At 52.7% G+C, this 19,261-nt stretch overlaps 5 protein-coding genes across 5 annotated transcripts; 2 read left to right on the top strand and 3 right to left on the bottom strand.

The window, feature by feature from the left end:
* Positions 1 to 1,466: 1,466 nt before the first annotated feature.
* PG997_000776 (uncharacterized protein) lies at positions 1,467 to 4,423 on the top strand (the record flags this gene model as incomplete). Its single annotated transcript, XM_066805091.1, is given in 5 exon segments — positions 1,467 to 1,971; positions 1,989 to 2,346; positions 2,420 to 2,871; positions 2,882 to 3,354; positions 3,413 to 4,423. The coding sequence occupies 5 exon segments, from the start codon at positions 1,467 to 1,469 to the stop codon at positions 4,421 to 4,423; spliced, it is 2,799 nt and encodes a 932-aa protein (XP_066674864.1).
* Positions 4,424 to 5,510: 1,087 nt separating this feature from the next.
* Positions 5,511 to 6,743, bottom strand: PG997_000775 (26S protease regulatory subunit 8; the record flags this gene model as incomplete). Its single annotated transcript, XM_066805090.1, has 2 exons — positions 5,511 to 6,445; positions 6,509 to 6,743. 2 exons carry the CDS (start codon positions 6,741 to 6,743, stop codon positions 5,511 to 5,513), a joined length of 1,170 nt encoding a protein of 389 aa, XP_066674863.1.
* Positions 6,744 to 8,918: 2,175 nt separating this feature from the next.
* On the top strand, positions 8,919 to 12,539 carry PG997_000774 (sodium/calcium exchanger protein; the record flags this gene model as incomplete). The annotated part of the gene is made up of 3 exons (XM_066805089.1): positions 8,919 to 9,084; positions 9,197 to 12,039; positions 12,102 to 12,539. 3 exons carry the CDS (start codon positions 8,919 to 8,921, stop codon positions 12,537 to 12,539), a joined length of 3,447 nt encoding a protein of 1,148 aa, XP_066674862.1.
* Positions 12,540 to 15,320: 2,781 nt separating this feature from the next.
* On the bottom strand, positions 15,321 to 16,397 carry PG997_000773 (Nucleotidylyl transferase; the record flags this gene model as incomplete). The annotated part of the gene is made up of 1 exon (XM_066805088.1): positions 15,321 to 16,397. The coding sequence occupies one exon, from the start codon at positions 16,395 to 16,397 to the stop codon at positions 15,321 to 15,323; it is 1,077 nt and encodes a 358-aa protein (XP_066674861.1).
* A 571-nt stretch (positions 16,398 to 16,968) lies between these two features.
* PG997_000772 (anaphase-promoting complex- subunit 10-domain-containing protein) lies at positions 16,969 to 18,064 on the bottom strand (the record flags this gene model as incomplete). The annotated part of the gene is made up of 2 exons (XM_066805087.1): positions 16,969 to 17,500; positions 17,559 to 18,064. The coding sequence occupies 2 exons, from the start codon at positions 18,062 to 18,064 to the stop codon at positions 16,969 to 16,971; spliced, it is 1,038 nt and encodes a 345-aa protein (XP_066674860.1).
* Positions 18,065 to 19,261: the final 1,197 nt, after the last annotated feature.

Raw genomic sequence — 19,261 nt, 5'->3', positions numbered from 1 at the left:
ATATGCGGTCTAGAGGGAAGGAAGTGGCCGAATAAACAACGTGATGACTATCGACTGCCTACATGTACATCGTACCTAGGTAGTACGTCTTTGTGCTTTGCTGACTGCCATCGATCCTTTTTGGCCCGACATGATAGGGTTGTGTGTACTGTATGCCTGACACATCATTCAAAGGCAAGCTTTCCAGGGTCCAAACTGCGTCATAGTTTGCCGCCTACCGAACTCGACCTCAGCTTCTGCATTCGGCAGGCATGCAGGCATTCTAGCAGTCTAGAGTCGAGATACTTCCGGCATCCTCGCGACTCATGGGGCAGCCGGGGCTCATTCCAGACTGAATCAATCGCCGTGATGGAGATACAGTAGAGCAGGCAGAATAGTAGTAGCGCTGCGGACTTCGGTGAGATGGTGAGGGTGGTGGCCCCATTGCCCATTGCCCATTGCCCATTGCCCATTGCCCACGGGCCTTGCTCCTCCCCCCACGGCTAGATGCAACAGCTTTCCTGTCACGATGACCTGGCCTGCTGGCCGTGCTGGCTTGCTGGCGCAGGCTAGCTAAATACCGCCGTCCCATGTAGCACTACTTCCCAGAAACCCGTCACGCAATTGACCCCTGTGCCTTGTTCTCTCGATGCATTGCGCCGTTTATTTGTAGATCCTTACCACCCTCGTTCAGCTCCGCCCAGAGCCCTTGAGCCGGCGAATCAGGGCTCAAGGACTCCATCTCTTGTTCATGTATGACATCTGCTTCTCTCTGGATTTCCCATGTTTCTAATCTGTCTTTCAACACCCCCCCTTTCCTATTCTCGCTATTTTCAACAAAACTCAAGCCCGTCTCCCCATTCCAGTGATCCCACCCTCCTCACGCCGGAGTCAGCCCCTACGCAATTGCCAGGGTTGCCAGGAAGATCGCCCAGGCCCAGACCGCATGGAATCTCAGGGTCTTCTGATAGACCCTTCTTTCCCCCTCTTTTCGTGTTTCGACCCTGTGCCGCTGTTTCCATAAGGAGCTGAGCTTCTGTGGCCACTTGATTCGGGAATAAAGTACATTTACCATACCTTTTGCCTTGCTCGCTCACGTCCTAGCTGCTCAACTAGACCTTCTTTACTTTTAGTTGCTCTACTACTACTACAACAACCACCATCTATTCACCACCACCTTTTCTTCTGCCCCCTCTGACTCTGGGAATAGTCACGCAGGCCACAAATCGCCATTTTGGTTCATCGCTAGTATTGACGGTGCAGTTCCCTATTCTTTCCGAGGACAGAAAGTTCCGGCGGGCATCACAACTCCCATTCATCAATAGACCGACAACTGGAAGTACTACTAGCATCATCACCATGTCTAGTCTGAAGTAGACGGCAGGTCACAAGCGACCTTTTTTTCTTCTTTTCTTTCTCTTCTGACGTCAGGAGATTTCGGGGGAAGGAAAGAAAGAGAAACGGAACAGTTATCATTTGGGGAAGTAATGGCGCCCAACCCAACAAATACCATCAACCACGATCGCAGCGCAACGAGCACGACGACGACGACGAAATCACCCACTTCGCATTATACCATGAAGACGTCGTCGAGGCAGCCGATGAGCTCGTCTCACTCTCACCACTCGCACCATTCTCGCCACTCGCAGTCTAACTCGCAATCTTTTCGCACAAATAGGTCCACTACCACACCAATGACCTCACCGCGCATGCCGCACTCGGTCGGCCAACCTTACCCACCGTCGTCGAGCAAACTTTCGCCGGCCGTACCCACCGATGTGCGATCGCCCAGCCCGAATTATTTCGGGCTCAACATCGACCCTGCTGCCGACCCGCGGGACTCGGCCGTTCTGCCCCGAGAGAACTGGAGCCCGCCTACCTCGTCCGTCAAATCGTTCGGGGCCGCGATCCCCAAGCAAGTGCCTCTCGATGCCAACCCCGACTTCGAGGCGTTCAGGCGCCAGGCCGACCTCAACAGAGGAAATTCTTTCAGTCTTGGCAGCGCCCAGTTCGCTCCTATGCAGCCGCCGACCTCGTTGAGGCCCAGGCTGCCCCACGACGAGCGACCAATCAGAGTGAACTTGAAGTGACGCGGCCTCCCTTGGGCCGCTCCCGCGAGACCACTGGCAGCCGCATGGATATTGACTCGGAGAGCTTGCACGACTCCGCCTACGTCTCCTCGGACTCCAAGCGGAACTCAGAGATCTCTCTGAATGCGCCTTCGTTCTTCGACATGCCTACGCACGCCTCTCCAGCGCAAACCGAGTCTCCTTTTGCACCGATGAGGCGCTCCAACCTCTCCAAAGTAGAAGATGCCCACCCGCGGCTTTCACTCCCCTCAGCACAAGGCAGACCTTGCTTCTCCAGGTCTTTCGCATCCTCGCTCGGAAACCTTGCCGTCAGCGCTTGCTGGAGCTGGGCCGAGCCTGCTGATGCCAAGTCAGCTCAAAGACATTCTTGAGAACATACCTAAAAGTGACTATTTACTATTGGATGTGCGAGTATCTACGAACTATGCACAATCAAGAATCGAAGGAGCATTGAACCTGTGCATTCCTACTACTTTATTGAAGCGAGCCACTTTCAATCTTGAGAAGCTGCAGAAAACATTGCAGACAGAGGAGGACCAGGAGAAGTTTTCGCAATGGCGAAGCGTGAAGCACCTCATCATCTATGATGCTTCTTCTTCTGAGAAGCGTGATGCGTTATCCGCGATCAATATGTTTAAAAAGTTTACTGCCGAATCCTTTACAGAGAACGCGTATCTCTTGAGGGGCGGTTTCAACGCTTTTGCGTCGGCCTATCCTGACTGGGTCGACCGTCGTTCGGCCGCTGAAAGAGCCGGCCGACCTGTTGCCTCCAACGACGGAGGACGACCTACATTTGCCCCCCGTCATTGGAGGTGTCACGCTCCCCACCGCCTCAAACGGCGCGAACCCCTTCTTCGGCAACATTAGACAGAACATGGACCTTGCCGATGGTGTTGGCCAGATGGAAGTCGCCGTGCCTGCGAGTATTGATGCCGACTCTCTGCCGCAGTGGTTACGTGACGCTGCTGCCAAATCGGATCATGGAAAGACTGTCTCGGACAAATTCTTGAAGATAGAACGGGAAGAGCAGGCTCGTATGAAGGAAGCATATTCCGCTTTCAACGCTGCCTCTCCCAGTAAAGCGAATGCGAGTGTCTCGCTCTCCGGTATCGAGAAGGGAGTAAAGAACCGTTATAAAGATATCCTTCCGTTTGATCATGCTCGTGTGGTCCTTTCAGGCAAACCAGCGGGATCTTGCGACTACATCAATGCCAGCCACGTCCAAGCTACACGAAGCAAGAAACGCTATATTGCATCCCAAGGGCCTCTTCCAGCCACTTTTGAGGTATTTACATTCCTCGGCCCAGCAGTATCGAGAATGTTCGCTGACTTTGTCTTTACAGGATTTCTGGTCGGTCATTTGGGATCAGGATGTTCGAGTTATCGTCATGCTTACCGCAGAATCGGAGGGCGGGCAGCTGAAATGTCATCCTTACTGGAACGACAGAGAGTACGGTCCTGTCAAGTTAAGACCATTGTCGGAGAAGAAGGTGTCTCTGGACATCGATAAACATAAAACTACGCCTGCAGCCGCGGCGAGTCAAGCAGAGGCTGGGCGCCGCCGTGCCAACACAGCGACAGCCCTGGGTTCGTCTAACCCTGCTCCGCCGGCGCCGGCGCAAGCCGAGACGCCATTTGTGGTTATTCGCAAATTTGCCATGTCTCACTCTGCTCATCCGTTCGCACCGATGCGGGAGGTTACGCACCTTCACTACCCGTCGTGGCCAGACTTCGGCGTGCCGGCTCAGCCATCACACCTTCTCGCCCTCGTGGAACTGGCCAACGTCATGCAGCGCGCGGCCCTTCCGGTTGATGCTAATACCATCGCTGCGTCTGTCGCTACTGAACGAGGTGTTACGCCCAACTGGTACGACGAGCCAGAGTCCGAAAGCAATCCGCGGCCCATGCTCGTTCATTGCTCAGCTGGATGTGGCCGCACTGGAACATTCTGTACAGTCGACAGCGTGATTGACATGCTTAAGCGCGAGAGAATTGCATCGTTGTCGGCAAACAAGAGGAAAGATAATGACGGCGACATCAACATGGACGGCATGACCGCACCACACACATCGGCCCGAACTCCTGCAGCCCAAAACAGCAGTGGACCGAACAACGGTAACGACACAGCTCTAGACCTCAGTTGGGTCGGCAATAACTCGATTGATCTGATTGCGAGGACCGTGGAGGACTTCAGGAGCCAGAGACTAAGTATGGTGCAAAGTCTACGACAATTTGTGCTTTGCTATGAGACCATTGTCGAGTGGATCTGGAGGCTTCAAGAGAGGAGTAGCCAGACAGCCAACGGGAAAAGGGGCCATATCCGGAGTGAGAGTGAGGCTCCGACCAGGAGGTAGTTAAGTATGGTTGGTGGTTGGAGGGGGCGTCATCGATTGAGCTTTAGGGATGAAGGGGCTGGACAAAGAGAGAAGGGAACGTAACGAAGGGGCCTGCAACAAATACTCTTCTGAATTTGCATATCTCCCCATTCCGAGGATGAACGATAAATAGAAGAACAACGGGGCCTTTTTGGCATCTGTACACAGGTAGCATACGAACATCCACTTCGCAGCGTTACGGAGTGCGACGGGACGACTGATGATGTTTTGGATGGCGTTCAATGGATAAAGTAATCATATCATCACATGGCTTGGGCTTCGAGCTGAGAGAAAGCGAGATAGTGCATGTGCTTGTATGCGCACGTGTGCAACAGCACTTCCACATGGCTCGCTAGGCTCCTAGCATGCTTGTAATGAAAATGAGCTATTTATGCATCATTATCATCACTGTGGTCGTCGGAGAAAGAGGTGGTCGGATATTGTAGATACCAACCAAGCAACTGAGATTAAATTGCTATACTTTCTTTCTGGTTCAATGTGACACCAGGCATGTTAAACGATCCCTGAATATGTTTTGACGTATCTTCGTTTCGAACGAATTGCAGAAGGGCGCACATGGTGAACACCCCCTTGACTACGCAGTTGGGCTATGGTTGCATAGAAACTAGCACGCAGCAGTTGGCTCTCAAGAGGCTGGACCAATCCTCTGCCCCTTTATAGATGGCCTGGTAGACTGACGAGGCAAGTACTTGGTTGACTACATACACAGACCAGCTCTTACTCGGATCGAAAGGATGATTGGGCTCTGTAGGTGTGCTTGGTATATTCAGCAAGTTGCAAACCATGATGAACAGCTTCTTGATCCTGTGGCATTCCCCTACCAGGTATTTGCAGGACTGACAGTGTCAACTATACACAAATAGGCATAACTTTTAAGGTCCATGGTCATTATCAATTGGGACGACGTCAACTGCATAGCTCTTTTGATTGACGAAGCCGGTCAATCCCCATATGGCTCGGCCGTGGTCATCTCTAATAATTATACATGGTGCATGTGGCAAACAGACAGGTCGCCTCCGTTCCAATGTGAACCAAACCCCATAGCTTACTTCCAGAACTTTTGGAGCGACACCTCTTTGTCGTCGTGCTTGTTCAGGATCTTGGCCGTTGCCAGCTCGAAGTCCTCCTGCGTAACATGTACTCGCCGCTCTCTCAGCGCGTACATACCGGCCTCGGTACACACACCCTTCAACTCAGCACCCGAGCATCCGTTCATCTTCTCGGCAATCTTGGTCAGGTTGATGCCACGGGTCAGGTTCATTTTGCGACTGTGGATGCGCAGAATGTCGGCACGCGCCTCCACGCTTGGCGGCGGGAACTCGATCTTTCTGTCGATACGACCGGGTCGCAGCAGAGCGGGGTCCAGAATGTCTAGACGGTTGGTTGCCATGATGACTTTGATGTTCTTGGTGGGCTCGAATCCGTCCAGCTGGTTGAGCAGCTCCAACATTGTGCGCTGAACTTCGGAATCACCACCCGACGAGCCTTCGACACGGGAAGAACCGATGGAATCGATCTCATCCATGAAGATGATGGAGGGGGCATGCTCACGGGCCATGACGAACAGCTCACGCACCATGCGGGAACCCTCACCGATGTACTTTTGCACCAGCTCGGAACCGGATACTCGAATGAACTTGCAGTCTGTGTGGTGGGCAACGGCTCGGGCCAGCAACGTCTTTCCCGTACCCGGAGGCCCGTAGAGCAGGACACCCTTGGGTTGCGCAATACCGAGCGATTCGAAGAGCTCCGGGTGCTTGAGACCCAGCTCGATGACTTCCTTGATCTCCTTGATCTGCTGATCGAGACCACCAATCATGTCGTAGGTGCTGTCGGGAACCTTCTCCACCATCATGAGGGACACCAGAGGATCGACCGAGGACGGGAGGATCTTCTCCAGTTTGTATGAGTCGGACAGCAGCGTCACCCGCTTGCCTACTGTGAGCTTTGCGATATCCACGGAGTCGGAGACGTCGACAACTAGAAATCGATCTTGTCAGCACGGTATGCAATGATAGTGATGTTCAGTTTTGCGCGCTGTACCGTATTTGCCCTCGGGATGGACCTTGACCAGCACCTTCTTGGTACCCATCACCTTGACGACCTCGCCCACGTAAGAGCCAGGCTGCTGTAACAAGCCGAGCTCTTCTCTTAATAACCGCACTCTCGAGTTGTAGTCATTGCGTTGGGCTTCTAGACGGCGCAGGACGGCTTGACCCTTGAGGATCTCGAGCTTCATGGCCTCGATCTTGTTGGCATAGTAGTTGTCCAGAGCCATGGTTGCTGGCAGCTCCGGGGGAGTCTGATATGTCCGACAGATATCAGAGATTGTGTGGTGTGCGGTGCAATTCTACGAGACTGGCAGTTGAGTAAAATGAAAGGGTTTCGGTCGGATCGTTGCTGTTGTTGATGCCGATGGCAGATGGGCGTGGTAGCTGCTAGGCTCAGGCTGTGACGACGATGGCGACAACAGCTCATTGAGCAACTGCTTACCTAAGAAGCTCGGGTCCCCATCGATTGCTAGTGCAATGCATGTGGCTAGAACATGTGGCGTATGTGGCTGGAAGATAAGCTCGGCTGCCAATAGGATTTTGGTACATTCAGTACATACATAGTGAAACATCACACATCAATTGCACATGTTATTCAATGGATTGAAAAGAGGTAAGTACATAATGTACATAGTGTATTATTCCAATGGAAAGTCGTCCATGGGGCACTTGAATAGCTAGATTACCACTGTCATAACCGTATGAACAGCCGTGGCAGAAACGCCTACCTCAACGGTTCCTGATACCACAGCTGGTTCTTGTGAACAATCATGAAACAAATCGCATCGATTAATTCCATTGGAATAATTCAGGGATCGGGCTGTACTACGACATCAGCCTCACGAAAGCCGGCGACAGAGGTAACCCCGATGGCCCGGCCTGCCCATTCAGGCAAAGCGGATGCAGTTACAGTAGCACTCCCAAGAGATCTCGGGAGCCGCGATAGCCTTCCACAATCCAAACAAGACAGACTTCAGACTTCCGAGGCGATTGGTTAGTGAGGTTTCGAGGAGAGTCTATCTGCCCTTGCAACCGAGCAAACAATACCGCAATCCGTTTATCAAGAGCCCAGGGATGCAAGAGAGTGGGCCGACTCGGCTTGGCGCCGTTGGTATTTGCAGTCTCTCGGTGTGTTGAATGCACAGTGAAGTCACCTGTTCTAGAGCTACCAACTAAGAGAACTCCCACGAAGCGTGCTTACGAATCCTATTCGTAGAGGAGGGAGGGGATGCCCCATCGTGTAACCGTTTGCAGTTATCCGTTCAGCCCAACTCTGATCAGGCGTGCCCGAGCACCAGATGCACTGCAGTATTAGCATCCCATCGGGTTTTTCTGGTAGACGATGTCATGTACGCGATGACTGAAATGACTGGGACCTTGGGCACATACGGCCATCTGGGTCAACGGCACCATCTGGGGAAATCAATCTAGCAAAGTCAAATACCACGCAAAGCATCTTCCAATGCATCCACTTAAAAAGAGAAGCCTCCTCGTGCATCTTATCATAATATCAGGACGGGATAGCGATGAACGGTGTAGATGGCTTGATGGCCCAGACACTGGCCCAGAATAAGTATCCAGAATACTAAATCGGCGCATGGAAGCGCCCCGCCGAGTCCACCTCGAAGGGCCAAGAATAGACAGGGATCAGGCTGCATCGCAAACAGTTGCAGATGATACCCTTCCGCCGTAGATAAATCACGAGGAGCAGTTGCGATTCAGTCGGTCGAGAGGCCATGACAGCGCCGTCAGCAATGTCGTGCTGCATGAGGTCGGGTTCTACGCGCAATGCTATTGCCAAGATGGCGCATTTCATAGGTACTGCTAGAAGGAAATGACAGACAGGCATATAAACAGACAGACCGATAGACGTACGGAAGAAAGAGCAGGCTTGGGTTTCTGTGTTGCTGTCTTGGCTCCCGCTATTCTGTAATCTTGTACCAACCTACATCCATCAATCTATCTTCCTTTCCCGTAGCCAGCCCTCCAGTCCTTTCTCCCCAAGCCCGTACCAAACAAACATTGCTTACTTCCTATTACCCGGCCTTGACTCCCCAAGCTTCACATCTTCCTGGTGTTGATTTGCTTCGTTTCTCATCCTACTATCCTGCGTTTCGACGCACCGGGACCAGGTACTGACTTTACGATCCTTGCCGATTGCAACGTACATATTCATTCGAAGCGGGGACCTACATATAAATAATTTCGTGTGGTTTTTTTTCTCCCTCTTTCCCTCCTCCCTCCCTTTCGGTTCCCCGTTGAATCATTTGGCAAGACAGCCAAAGGCCTGTCTTACATTCCCCGGGGCTTGCTCCTGATAGCTGAGCTCTCGGCGGTTTGTTTACAGCCCCAGGCCCTCGGGATTTCGCCTCAACACGACAGGACCAGAAACGCGGTTCATCATGGATCCACCTTCCCGCGACCTGGGCGACTCGGGTTCTCAGTCGCCTACCGATACTCGACCAAGCCACGCACGCACCGAGCCTCCTTCGAGAGAAGACACTTTGATGTCCGAAAGCTATCAGTCTGGAGACACGGTGCGGAGACGACCTGATGTTTCGTCGTATGGTATGTCGCGTCCCCTAAACTCAATCTCCTGTAGCGCAACGATCCGAGTCAACAGGTCCCTGTGCATCTGATGTCATGTATGGGCTAACTGGATGCGATGCCACTTCTGCAGGGACTCTGCAAACCCCTCCTCCTGCTGGCAGCAGTGCATATTATGGGGGCGACGCAACCTCCGTTAGCAATTCTGCTTCCGCCCACGATCGCGCACATACGAGGACCGGTGCCCAACAACCCTTACGCTCTCCGATGCTGGGTCCAGAGCGTGGCAGAGCTCGTCCAAGGAAGCCTCCCATGCCGCGCCGCGCTTCTTCGAACACGCAGGCCCCTCACCGAGGAGGAGTATTTTCGACCGACGACGCTGTCGACGAGGTAGACGAGGAAGTTACCGCAGAGAGGGCACAGAGCTACTCGGCGCCCCGACCACCTTATAATACAGACTCTGGCAGACAAGCATCAACTCTTCGACGACGTACCATGGCTGCCCCAGCCTTATCGCGAGTGCAGTCGACCAGAAGTGATGGAGCAGACGAAAGTGGCATAGAGGAACGCTTCGAGGAGGACCAGGATGCAAGTGAACATCCCTCGGCCGAAGTTGATCACCCCGATACGGAAGACGACGAGACGCCAGTCGACGATAGCAACGAGGACGACGATGACCTCAGCGACGCAGAGAGTTTTACTCTGAAGGATCGGCAGCAGGCCATCAACGAAACGCATCCGTTCGGTATTCGGTTATGGAAGCCCGCTTTGTACAAAAAGGACCGATCTGTCCAGAAGACGGCAGAGGGTGACATCCATTCGTCACCAGGCGGCCATGTTAGTATCTGGCTGTTGTTCTTCAATTTGATATGGACACTTGCCTTCGGTTGGTGGATGGCCCTCATCGCTGCCCTTGGCGCGGTCGTATGCTTCCTGTTTGCGGCCACGCCCAGCGGGAGAGCGTATGGACGTGTGCTATGGGGTTTGGCTGGCTACTTGGGCTATCCTTTTGGCAAATTTGTGCGACTGGAGCAAGATGAGGCGTACCTGGATGAGGATCAAGGAGAGGGAAGAAGCATCAGCGAATACGAGCAGTGGCAGAATGGCGATCTCGAGTATGGTCGACTCTTCTTCGGCCCAGAGAGCAGCCGATCAATCATTGGCCGGTCTAGGAGAAGCATCGATTCGGAACCCAGTGAGACCGACAGCCTTCTTGGGCGGCATACACACCATGCAGAGATCGAAGAGCAGGGTCGCCGCCTGAAGAGGCGCATGTTCGGTCGAGGCCAATGGAACATTGGCAGGGTCATCTTCTTCATCTTCTTCTACGGACTTATTGGCCCTTCGCTGATTATCGTCTCCGGCATTTGCTGGTTTTTGGTCTTCTGGATCCCGATGGGCAAGGTCACCATGCTCCTCTTTGATCATCTTAAGCGGCATCCTCTAGCACTATCTTTCGAGTCGGACATAACGCAGGCGCGCAACAATGAAGGTGCTCACTCCTCTATTCTACTCTGCACCTACCGAGCAGTTGGCTCAAAATACTGGAAGTATACCGTTGATGGTACCAACATCTTCCTCATCAACCTCATGGCTGTCGTTGTCTTCGTTATCTTCGACTGGCTTGTTCTTGAGGGCGTTTTGCATGTCGAGAACTTCATCACGTCGCCAGGCTTCCTTTTTGTGGCTGGCTTGTTGTCCATTATCCCATTAGCCTACTTCATTGGACAGGCAGTTGCGTCCATCTCTGCTCAGTCTTCTATGGGTCTTGGTGCCGCCATCAACGCCTTCTTCTCCACCATCGTCGAGGTCTTCCTCTACTGTGTAGCCCTCAACCAGGGCAAAGGGGCACTTGTCGAAGGTAGCATTATTGGAAGCATCTTCGCAGGTATTCTTTTTCTCCCCGGCCTCTCCATGTGCTTTGGCGCTATTAAACGCAAGACACAACGGTTCAATGCCAGGTCTGCAGGCGTCACCTCGACGATGCTTCTCTTCGCTGTAGTAGCTGCTTTTGGGCCTACTTTGTTCTACCAAATTTACGGCACTCATGAGCTCAGCTGCACGGAATGTGTCGACTATCGCCCGTCTATGGAAAGCAAAGACAGGGATCGAGATTGCCGTCGCTGCTATTTCTCTCAGACCCCGAAGGTTGACGATCGATTCTACCTCGAAGCGGTTCGGCCTTACTGTTATGCGGCTGCCACCTGCCTGTTCTTGTCCTATGTCACTGGACTGTGGTTCACCCTAAGGACCCACGCTGCCGTTATCTGGAATACGGAGGTGGAGGAGAAGAAGAACGAGGAGCACCTTCATATGGCTCGCTTGTCTGAGCAGCACGGAACCGTCGACGCCACCGGAGCAGATATTCGGGACAGCAACCTCTACAAGCGTATCCTCGGACAGTCTTTGAGGCAAGTTGGGCTATCAGGCCAAGCAAGTGCCCACCATTCACGCCAACCTTCGGGGGTTCTTCCACCTAATGGTGCTATGCAGACCCCTCACATGGTGCCGCCCAAGACTCATGGCAACGGAGGCGACAACGAAAGCATTCGCTCCAATGTCCATGTGCCTGGCTTCTCTGAGCAAGAGAACAACAATCTCATCCGGGGCGTGACCGAACTCGCAGCCACTGCAGCCGCTATTGCCGCTCGCGATGCACGCCTTCCACGTCGCACCTCCGCCCTCGGCTCGAACGCTGGTAATACGGCCAGTTCACGCCCAGCGCCGCTGCGCAGTAGTGGTTTCCCTGATATGGAAGATGCGGCAGAGACCCCGCAAGCACATGGTGGCCACGATGCACCGAATTGGAGTCGGATGAAGAGTGCGGTGATATTGATGGGAGCCACAGTTCTCTATGCCATTGTCGCCGAGATCCTTGTCGACACGGTGGATGTAGTGTTGCAAAACTTTGCTATTGACGAGAAGTTCCTTGGTATTACTCTGTTCGCCCTTGTCCCGAATACCACAGAGTTCCTGGTAAGAAGACGATTGCTCTCCTCCTGGTCGTATATGATGACGCTAACTTTGCTTGTCACCAGAACGCCATCTCCTTCGCCATGAACGGCAACATTGCGCTCTCCATGGAAATCGGATCCGCATACGCCCTCCAAGTCTGCCTCCTTCAGATCCCTGCTCTCGTCTTGTTCTCCGCTGTGTACCCTATCCTGCCGACGCTCGAGGATCCTGATATCGCCCACTACACGTTTAGCCTGTTGTTCCCCCAGTGGGACATGGTGACCGTTATCCTCTGCGTGTTTCTGCTCAGCTACGTGTACGGCGAAGGCAAGAGCAACTACTTCAAAGGAAGCATTCTCTTGTTGACGTATCTGGTTGTTATAACCGGCTTCTACTTTTCCGGCTATACAGATAACGCCTTTGACACAACTGCCAGCAGATTCGACACCTACGACGCTCAGTCAGGTGGCTGGACGACCTATAAAACCATTGGGCACAGCACCAAGGGGGTCGCATACTAGTCAGGAAGGAGGCGTTGATGGATCATGATATTCAAACGAAGCAGTTGTGCTGCTCACATGCAGAGCTTGTTGGTACCGCATCAAGCTCATCACGACGGTGTAATTGTACGGAAAGGACATCTGGTTATCCCATTAGGAGTATTGTTTAGTCGATTTTGGGCGTGCGGGACTCTTATCCCATTAGAATACCTCTTATGTTGCGTTGCTTTCCCTAGATTCCACCTTCGTTATCACTAATTACGAGGATGTTTATGATTTATAAATCCCATTCACGTAATAAAGTGTGTCATAAGCAGCCAGAACCCCAAACTCCATAACCGTTGGGGTTTTATCCTAATCTGTACGTAGCTATGACAGTGGTTATCCTACGACTACGACAACAACACGTCGATGATACCGGTTGGCCAGTGGATAGCAAATCGGCATGGAGTAACTAGATGGAGTAACTAGATGCCCATGATATTGGTAAAAAGCCAACACCCCCAGCCGTACGTACAAAAGTGATCTATTCACCCACGATATTGCGTGCCTACGAACATCCTGAGCCGGTCGTAGCAGGTAGATTACTTGCGTGTCTATGTAGTCAACTGGGTTGATTACGTGACTTCTACCCTAATGATGAGCCACTTCCAATGTGTTTATCAGAGTAGAAAAGGAGCGGCGAAGGGTCCTCGGCCGGCAGGACAAATGCCATCTCGGCTGTATTCCACATGCCATCATATCTCGCAGCGACCCTGGGCACAGCAGAATAAATCATGGCCATGGAATGTCAAAACGTTGACAAGCTGTACGTGGGGCAAATGTGAGGCGGCAGGGAATGACGAGAAATCTTCTTCCTCGCTGCCAAGGACGAGCCCTGGCAAGCAATGAAAAAGAGAATAAAACGCGCCTGTCAGACGTCCACCACCGCCCACCCCGGCCACGCGCCCGAAGGCAGACCATGACAAATCGGGGTTGAGATCATCACCACTCTCTATACAGCCGAGGCCTCGTGAAAGGCACATCGACCGCCCTCCTTGCGGAGGGGGCGAGAGTATCTGGAAACCTGGGAGGGTAACCATGGCAAAAAAAGCCTCTTCACTCTAGGGCGGCGGGGATGTGAATCATCAACCAGGGTCGGATCTGTAGCTGTTTTGGAGAAAACAGAGATTGGGACAAAAACTATAGAAATGATTCTTTAGAGTATTGTCGACATGAAGAGAAAAAGAAAAAGAAATCCCAAGAGAGAGGGAGGGAGGGCAGATATTTATACCCTTCCAGAAGGGCCCTGTGGGGTCGCCAGATCAGCCGCTCCATAAGCCCGGTAGGGGACGGTAGGGGACGGGAGCAACCCAGGCACCAACCAGGTGAAAATTCGGTTTTCCCAATAAGCCCTTTTCCGTGCCTTTCTCTTTTTCATTGGCCAGAAAAGGCAGCGGCAGGCACCGGGGCTCCTACCGGTGGGTGTGATTTAGCAGGACATTAATCTGATTGGCCCAAATTGACTTGACTTTTTCACCGCAGTGGATTTTTTTCTCTCCCACTATGCACCTTCCAGCCTTCCAGCCTTCCAGTGCCTGCAGGTGTTTGGAGTTTGATAGGAAAATCTGCCACGGTATGACTTCATTGGTAAACAGGTTCCATTCAATACAAGGTGCTGCCTGGCTCACCGAATGTCCGGACCGAGGTCCCTGAAGATCCTACATAGGTAGTGAATGGACTTGTGAATACTTGCAGATAGTGCCACCGTAACTGAGCTTAGGCATGATGCATTATGTGCAGCAAACAGCAGAGCTTTGTGAAGAGCATGTGAACCTGCATTATTCCGCTATGTGCTATGGATCATCATACATCTTGACATAACTTGGGAGTCGACTTGGGTCAAACAGGTGATGTGTGCCTGCCTGCATGTGGGCTTCCAATATCTTGCTTCAGTGCCATGCTGGACAGCCTCATCATTTGAGAGCAAAATAGCCACTGCGCATGATGACGGGCAAGGAACCCCATCATCCAGGTAGAATATGAACCCAAAATCTACCTACATAGTCATCTTGCTGAATACACCCTCGAATCTTTTGGGTGCCCAGTCTTGCTGTATACACTAATTTTCCCATGTCCAAAATAAATGTATGGAGTGATAGAACTTGGGGTCGTACACCAAGACGATATCCAGAGGTGGCACGCACATAATAACATGGATACAGCCTCAACCATCAAGGGAATGATGGTGCATCTTTCTAAGGGATGATCCCCCTGTGACTTGGGGATCATACAGCTTCTCTTCCCAAACCATCTTCTACAAGCCCTAGCACGTCCAGTCTGTACGTACAGATTTTATGTGTAGAAATTGTCTATACATACCGATGGGCTCTCGCCTAATGGGTTGTAGGTAGGTAACAATATCGGCTTGGCAGTATGCTATTTGCTGGTGACAGTGAAGTAGGTACTCAACACAGATAGGCTGACGTTGACCAACAATTTTCATCTTTGCCGTCAATTTTTCGACTTGGTAGGTTGATTGGTTATTTTCGTAGGTTGGCTATCTAGGTAAAGGTTTATCATGTGGCAAAGTCAACAGCTGTCGATGGTTTGCCCTGTCTAGGGACCTGGATCAAGAAAGCGCTTGCTTGGGTTTCTTGGTACCATATTTGTAAAAGCATTAATACCAAGTGGTAAATAAAGCCTCGAAGTCAATTGGGTTGCTGGAAGGTTATACAGACTCTACACGCATTATCTCATAAATCATTAGTTGTACGCTCCGTCGCCGTGAGCCCTGGATGCATGTATGCAAATACCTATCCTTCAAACCTCTTCCTTGTACAGCCCCTGTGTCTTCACCCACTCGCCGACCCCGTCACTGACGAGCCGCCGCAGTGCTTGCCAGTCCTCGCTCTGCACGGCGGCCCGAACCTTGGTGCTGCTGATGACGTCCTCGCCCTTCCCCTCCCGGCGGCCTTCCACCATCTCGACCTTGTCCGCCCACTCCCGCCTCCCGCCCATCGCCTTGAGCTTGCCGCCCCGCAGCCCCGCCAGGTACGCCCGCTGGTCCGCGGCGGTGCCCCAGTCCGCGTCCGTCCGCATGGTGACTCGCAGCCGCGACTGCGACAGGAACGGGTCCAGCGCCTGCCGCATCGTGTCGTTGGGGTAGTACTTGGCGTCGAGGATGCGGATCAGCGTGTCGAAGCCCGTCAGGTACATCTGCTCCATCATCACTCCCTCCCCGGCGGTGGCGGCGGCGGTGGCTGCGGCGGCTCCGCTGTAGAACTCGCTTGTGGCGATGGCGTTGCTCTTGGAGTGGAAGTAGGGCTCCGTCGTGACCGCGATATCTACCACGTCCTCTTCCTCGGCCCCTGCACCCATACCGCTGCCCGGGTCTGGTACGGCAGCTTCGGGATGAAGATGACGATTCCTCTGTCTCCGGGCAGCCGAGAGCAGATCCTGCGCGAACACGTACATCATGGCCAGCCTCTGGGGAAACGCTGCGGGCTTGGGTGCCTTGTCTGCGTTGTTGATCGCAAGCAGCAGCAGGACGCGCGAGTCTCGCGGGGTGGCATTCTGCTGCTGCTTCGGCTGGTCCGCTAACGCCGATAGGGCCATGCGTTGGTGCGCCAGCGTGGGCGGGTTGAAGGACGAGTCCAACACCACCAGCGCCCTGGGCGCTTGCTTCGGCTGGATGGGTGCTGCTACTTGGGTGCCATTGTTACTATGGGTGGTGGCGGAGGCGGAGGCGGAGGGCGAAGAGACAGAGCACAGTACGGTGAAGGTCGTCCCGGATAGCTGAAACGTCTTCAGGGCTTGGGTAAAGTAGGACACCAGGTTCGATGGCAGCTGACACGGTGATCTCATGGTTTCCGTGTCGGTTGCATCAGATGCCGACATCTCGATATTCCTTCTTGGAGCAGACGTTGTTGGGATGGATGGATGTTGACGGAAAGGCTTCAAGCGGTCCCAGCAGAGCGCGGGAATTGGAGATTTGATCCCGGGATGCGGAGAACGGCTGGGGTTCCACCCGGCACCCCTCCAACACCTCAGGCCACCTCCTATTCCAAGGATTGTAATGTCAACACATATAACATAAGAAGTCATGCCAAAACAGATAAGAAGAAAGGATATTCACTACGGTATGAGTAATAGTCGGTAGCATACGGCAAAAGGTATGTAGGTAGGTACGAACAAGCCGCAATGTTTGGTAATGCTTGGTAACGACGACTTGTGGTACGGCGGCACAAAACATGACATACAATGGAAGGAAACTGGTTCTAGATGATATATTGCTGCTTTGCTACTGCTCATTGTGAATTTGACAAAGCTTTTCCGGATCTTCCCTCTTCGTCCTGTAGCAGGCTTCCCTAGAATGCAAACAGGGTATCAGAATCACCAAACTAATCGTACAGTTGCCCATGCAATCGTCGATTCGTGCATAATGCAACGCCAGCTTCCAGAGTGTCATTTAGCGGATCTCTGGCTCTCTCATGAAATATGGTATGGTCAGCCCTCCATCACCAGGGACGAACTTCTTCGCTGTAGGTTTACGGCCCGCGTCTTGATCATGCCCATCACCGTTTCGCCGGCCCATTCGGCCTCCATAGTCGTCAATGGCCTCGGCCATGTCCTCGACGGGATTGTTCTCGGCCGTGGTGGCACTATCATCCAGAGCATAGACTTTGATCCCGCGAATATGCGTGTCTTTGCCGTTCTGGTGGTTCTCGAGCACTATGATTCGGATGAAGAAACAGCACAACGAGTTCCCGTCTTTGCCGCCACCGGCGCCAGCAATGGGGACATCTATCCATCCCTTAGGCGTGTTAAGCTCCATCGTGTTGAACGGAATGGTCAGATGTGGGGCAGTGCCGGCGGTAATCTGGATCTTGGTAGGTGTGTAACTTTCATCAAGCTCGTAGTCCAGAAATAGTCGCAGGGCGCGAATCTCCACGCGCTTGATGAAGTGAATATTCAGACGGTGTGGTTGAGGGCCGTCAGATCTGATGGGCGATCAGCAACTGCACCCCAGTTCAGTTCGGCAAAAGAAAATCAACTTACTGCCAAAACAGATTAATATCATCGTCGCGGAGCTCTCGGACACCGCAGCCTGGTTTGTAGCTGCTGACGGTGAAGCTGGCAAGGTTACTGATCTCCTTCAGGCCTACCGCCGCGGCGTTAAAGGGCAGCTCGTCCTCCTGTGCTTCTTCGTCGTCTTCTCCTTCCTCGCCCTCTTCCTCGTCAGCGTTGGCATCAGCCCCTTCGCCATTCTCGTCGAGATCACGTTCCAGGTCTTCTGCCTCTTCGCTACCATCCTCGTTGCCGGAATCTTCAAAATCCTCGTCAGTATGGTCAGAGCCCTCGGATGAGTGGGGAAGATTCTCTTTGTCAACATCATGGAAGTGTTGCAATCGAGGAACCAAGCCCGCCAAACGAAGCCGTTCATATTCAGCAGGATCCGAGGGGTTCCAATTGTCTTGGTATATTGCTGTGTCCTCAGGCTGCTGCTGGCCAGCGGACGCAGGCAGAAGCAGAGATGTTCCCCGAGGACGTGATATTGACGACATTTTCAACGTGTTCAAAGGAGCATGGTGACAAAGTTGTAAAAGAGTTGAAATACCCCTTTGAATGGAAGCGAGGTGGGTGAGATGTAATCGCCCAAATAGATTGGCTGTGTTGGGGGTCTTGGACTTGACAAAAGAGAATAGGAACGCAGGTGAAGGATATGTGTCACTGACCTTGGCCGGTTTGTTCCCATCTTGGAGGCAAGGTAGCAGACGGATCGGACGGGGCAAGTTGATTCCACGGGTTACTGCCAGGTTGACGAGAAGACTGCAAAGAGGGCTGGTCAAGACGAGACGCGCCGAAGAGCTGTCGGCGACTGTCCATTTTGGCTCCCTTCTCTGCTGTGGTCTATCTATTTGGGACCAGACCACACCCAGCAAAAGCGATATCGTCCGGTGCACAGCTCGCAATATTTGGCGCGTGATGCAGGATTACTTATAGGGAATTCGCGAGTTCAGGAGCCCAGGCGCGATGCGATGTAAGTCAGGAAGTGTGTAAGAAAAGCTTAGCCATGAGTGGTTCGGGTCCAGCTCGTCAGCTAACAGCCATCAAAGAAATCGAATTGAAGCGATAGGACTGGAGGAGGAGGAGGCACAATGTGAGACGACAGGACATAGGCACGCACATACATCTAGCTGCAACCAGACATATCAATACGTGCTTCAAAGTCGGGCGTGCACTATACTCTTGGGTTTGGTGTGATGCATGTGTGATGTTGCTCTGCATTGGGCTTGATTGGACGACTGGACGCCTGGACGCCTGGGGGAAAGGTCCCGCATATCGAAATCCTACCTTCCCGTTCACTAGAGCTAGCCCCAGCCGACTTGCTTCTGGCCGCATACAGTAGCACCGACATCCTGCATGGATTTTATATTGACGACAGCCACGAGCTTCCATACCCGGAAACAATTCCACATATTGAAGACCAGACAATTACGTATATGAGCTGTCTTGGCGCTTGGAGGGAACCTGCTGCACATTATGTAGCCTCGCTTTATGCGCGAAGCTGCATTTTCCAGGGACTTATTTAGCATCAGTTGATTGGATAAAGTGGACGGTTACGTTTTCTGTTGCCCGCCAAAAGTGCGCCAAAAGTGCGCCATGCAGCGACCGAGGGGTACGTTCGGTTTCCTGAGGGGTAAAACCGCCCTCTCGACATTAGCCCGCTCACCACCATTGGGTACTATTCGTGCTCTTCA

The sequence above is a fragment of the Apiospora hydei genome (genome assembly GCF_038363865.1).
Source record: "Apiospora hydei strain CBS 114990 chromosome Unknown utg000002l_segment0_segment0, whole genome shotgun sequence".
Classification (NCBI taxonomy): domain Eukaryota; kingdom Fungi; phylum Ascomycota; class Sordariomycetes; order Amphisphaeriales; family Apiosporaceae; genus Apiospora; species Apiospora hydei.
This window is presented reverse-complemented; position numbering and strand designations above follow the sequence as displayed.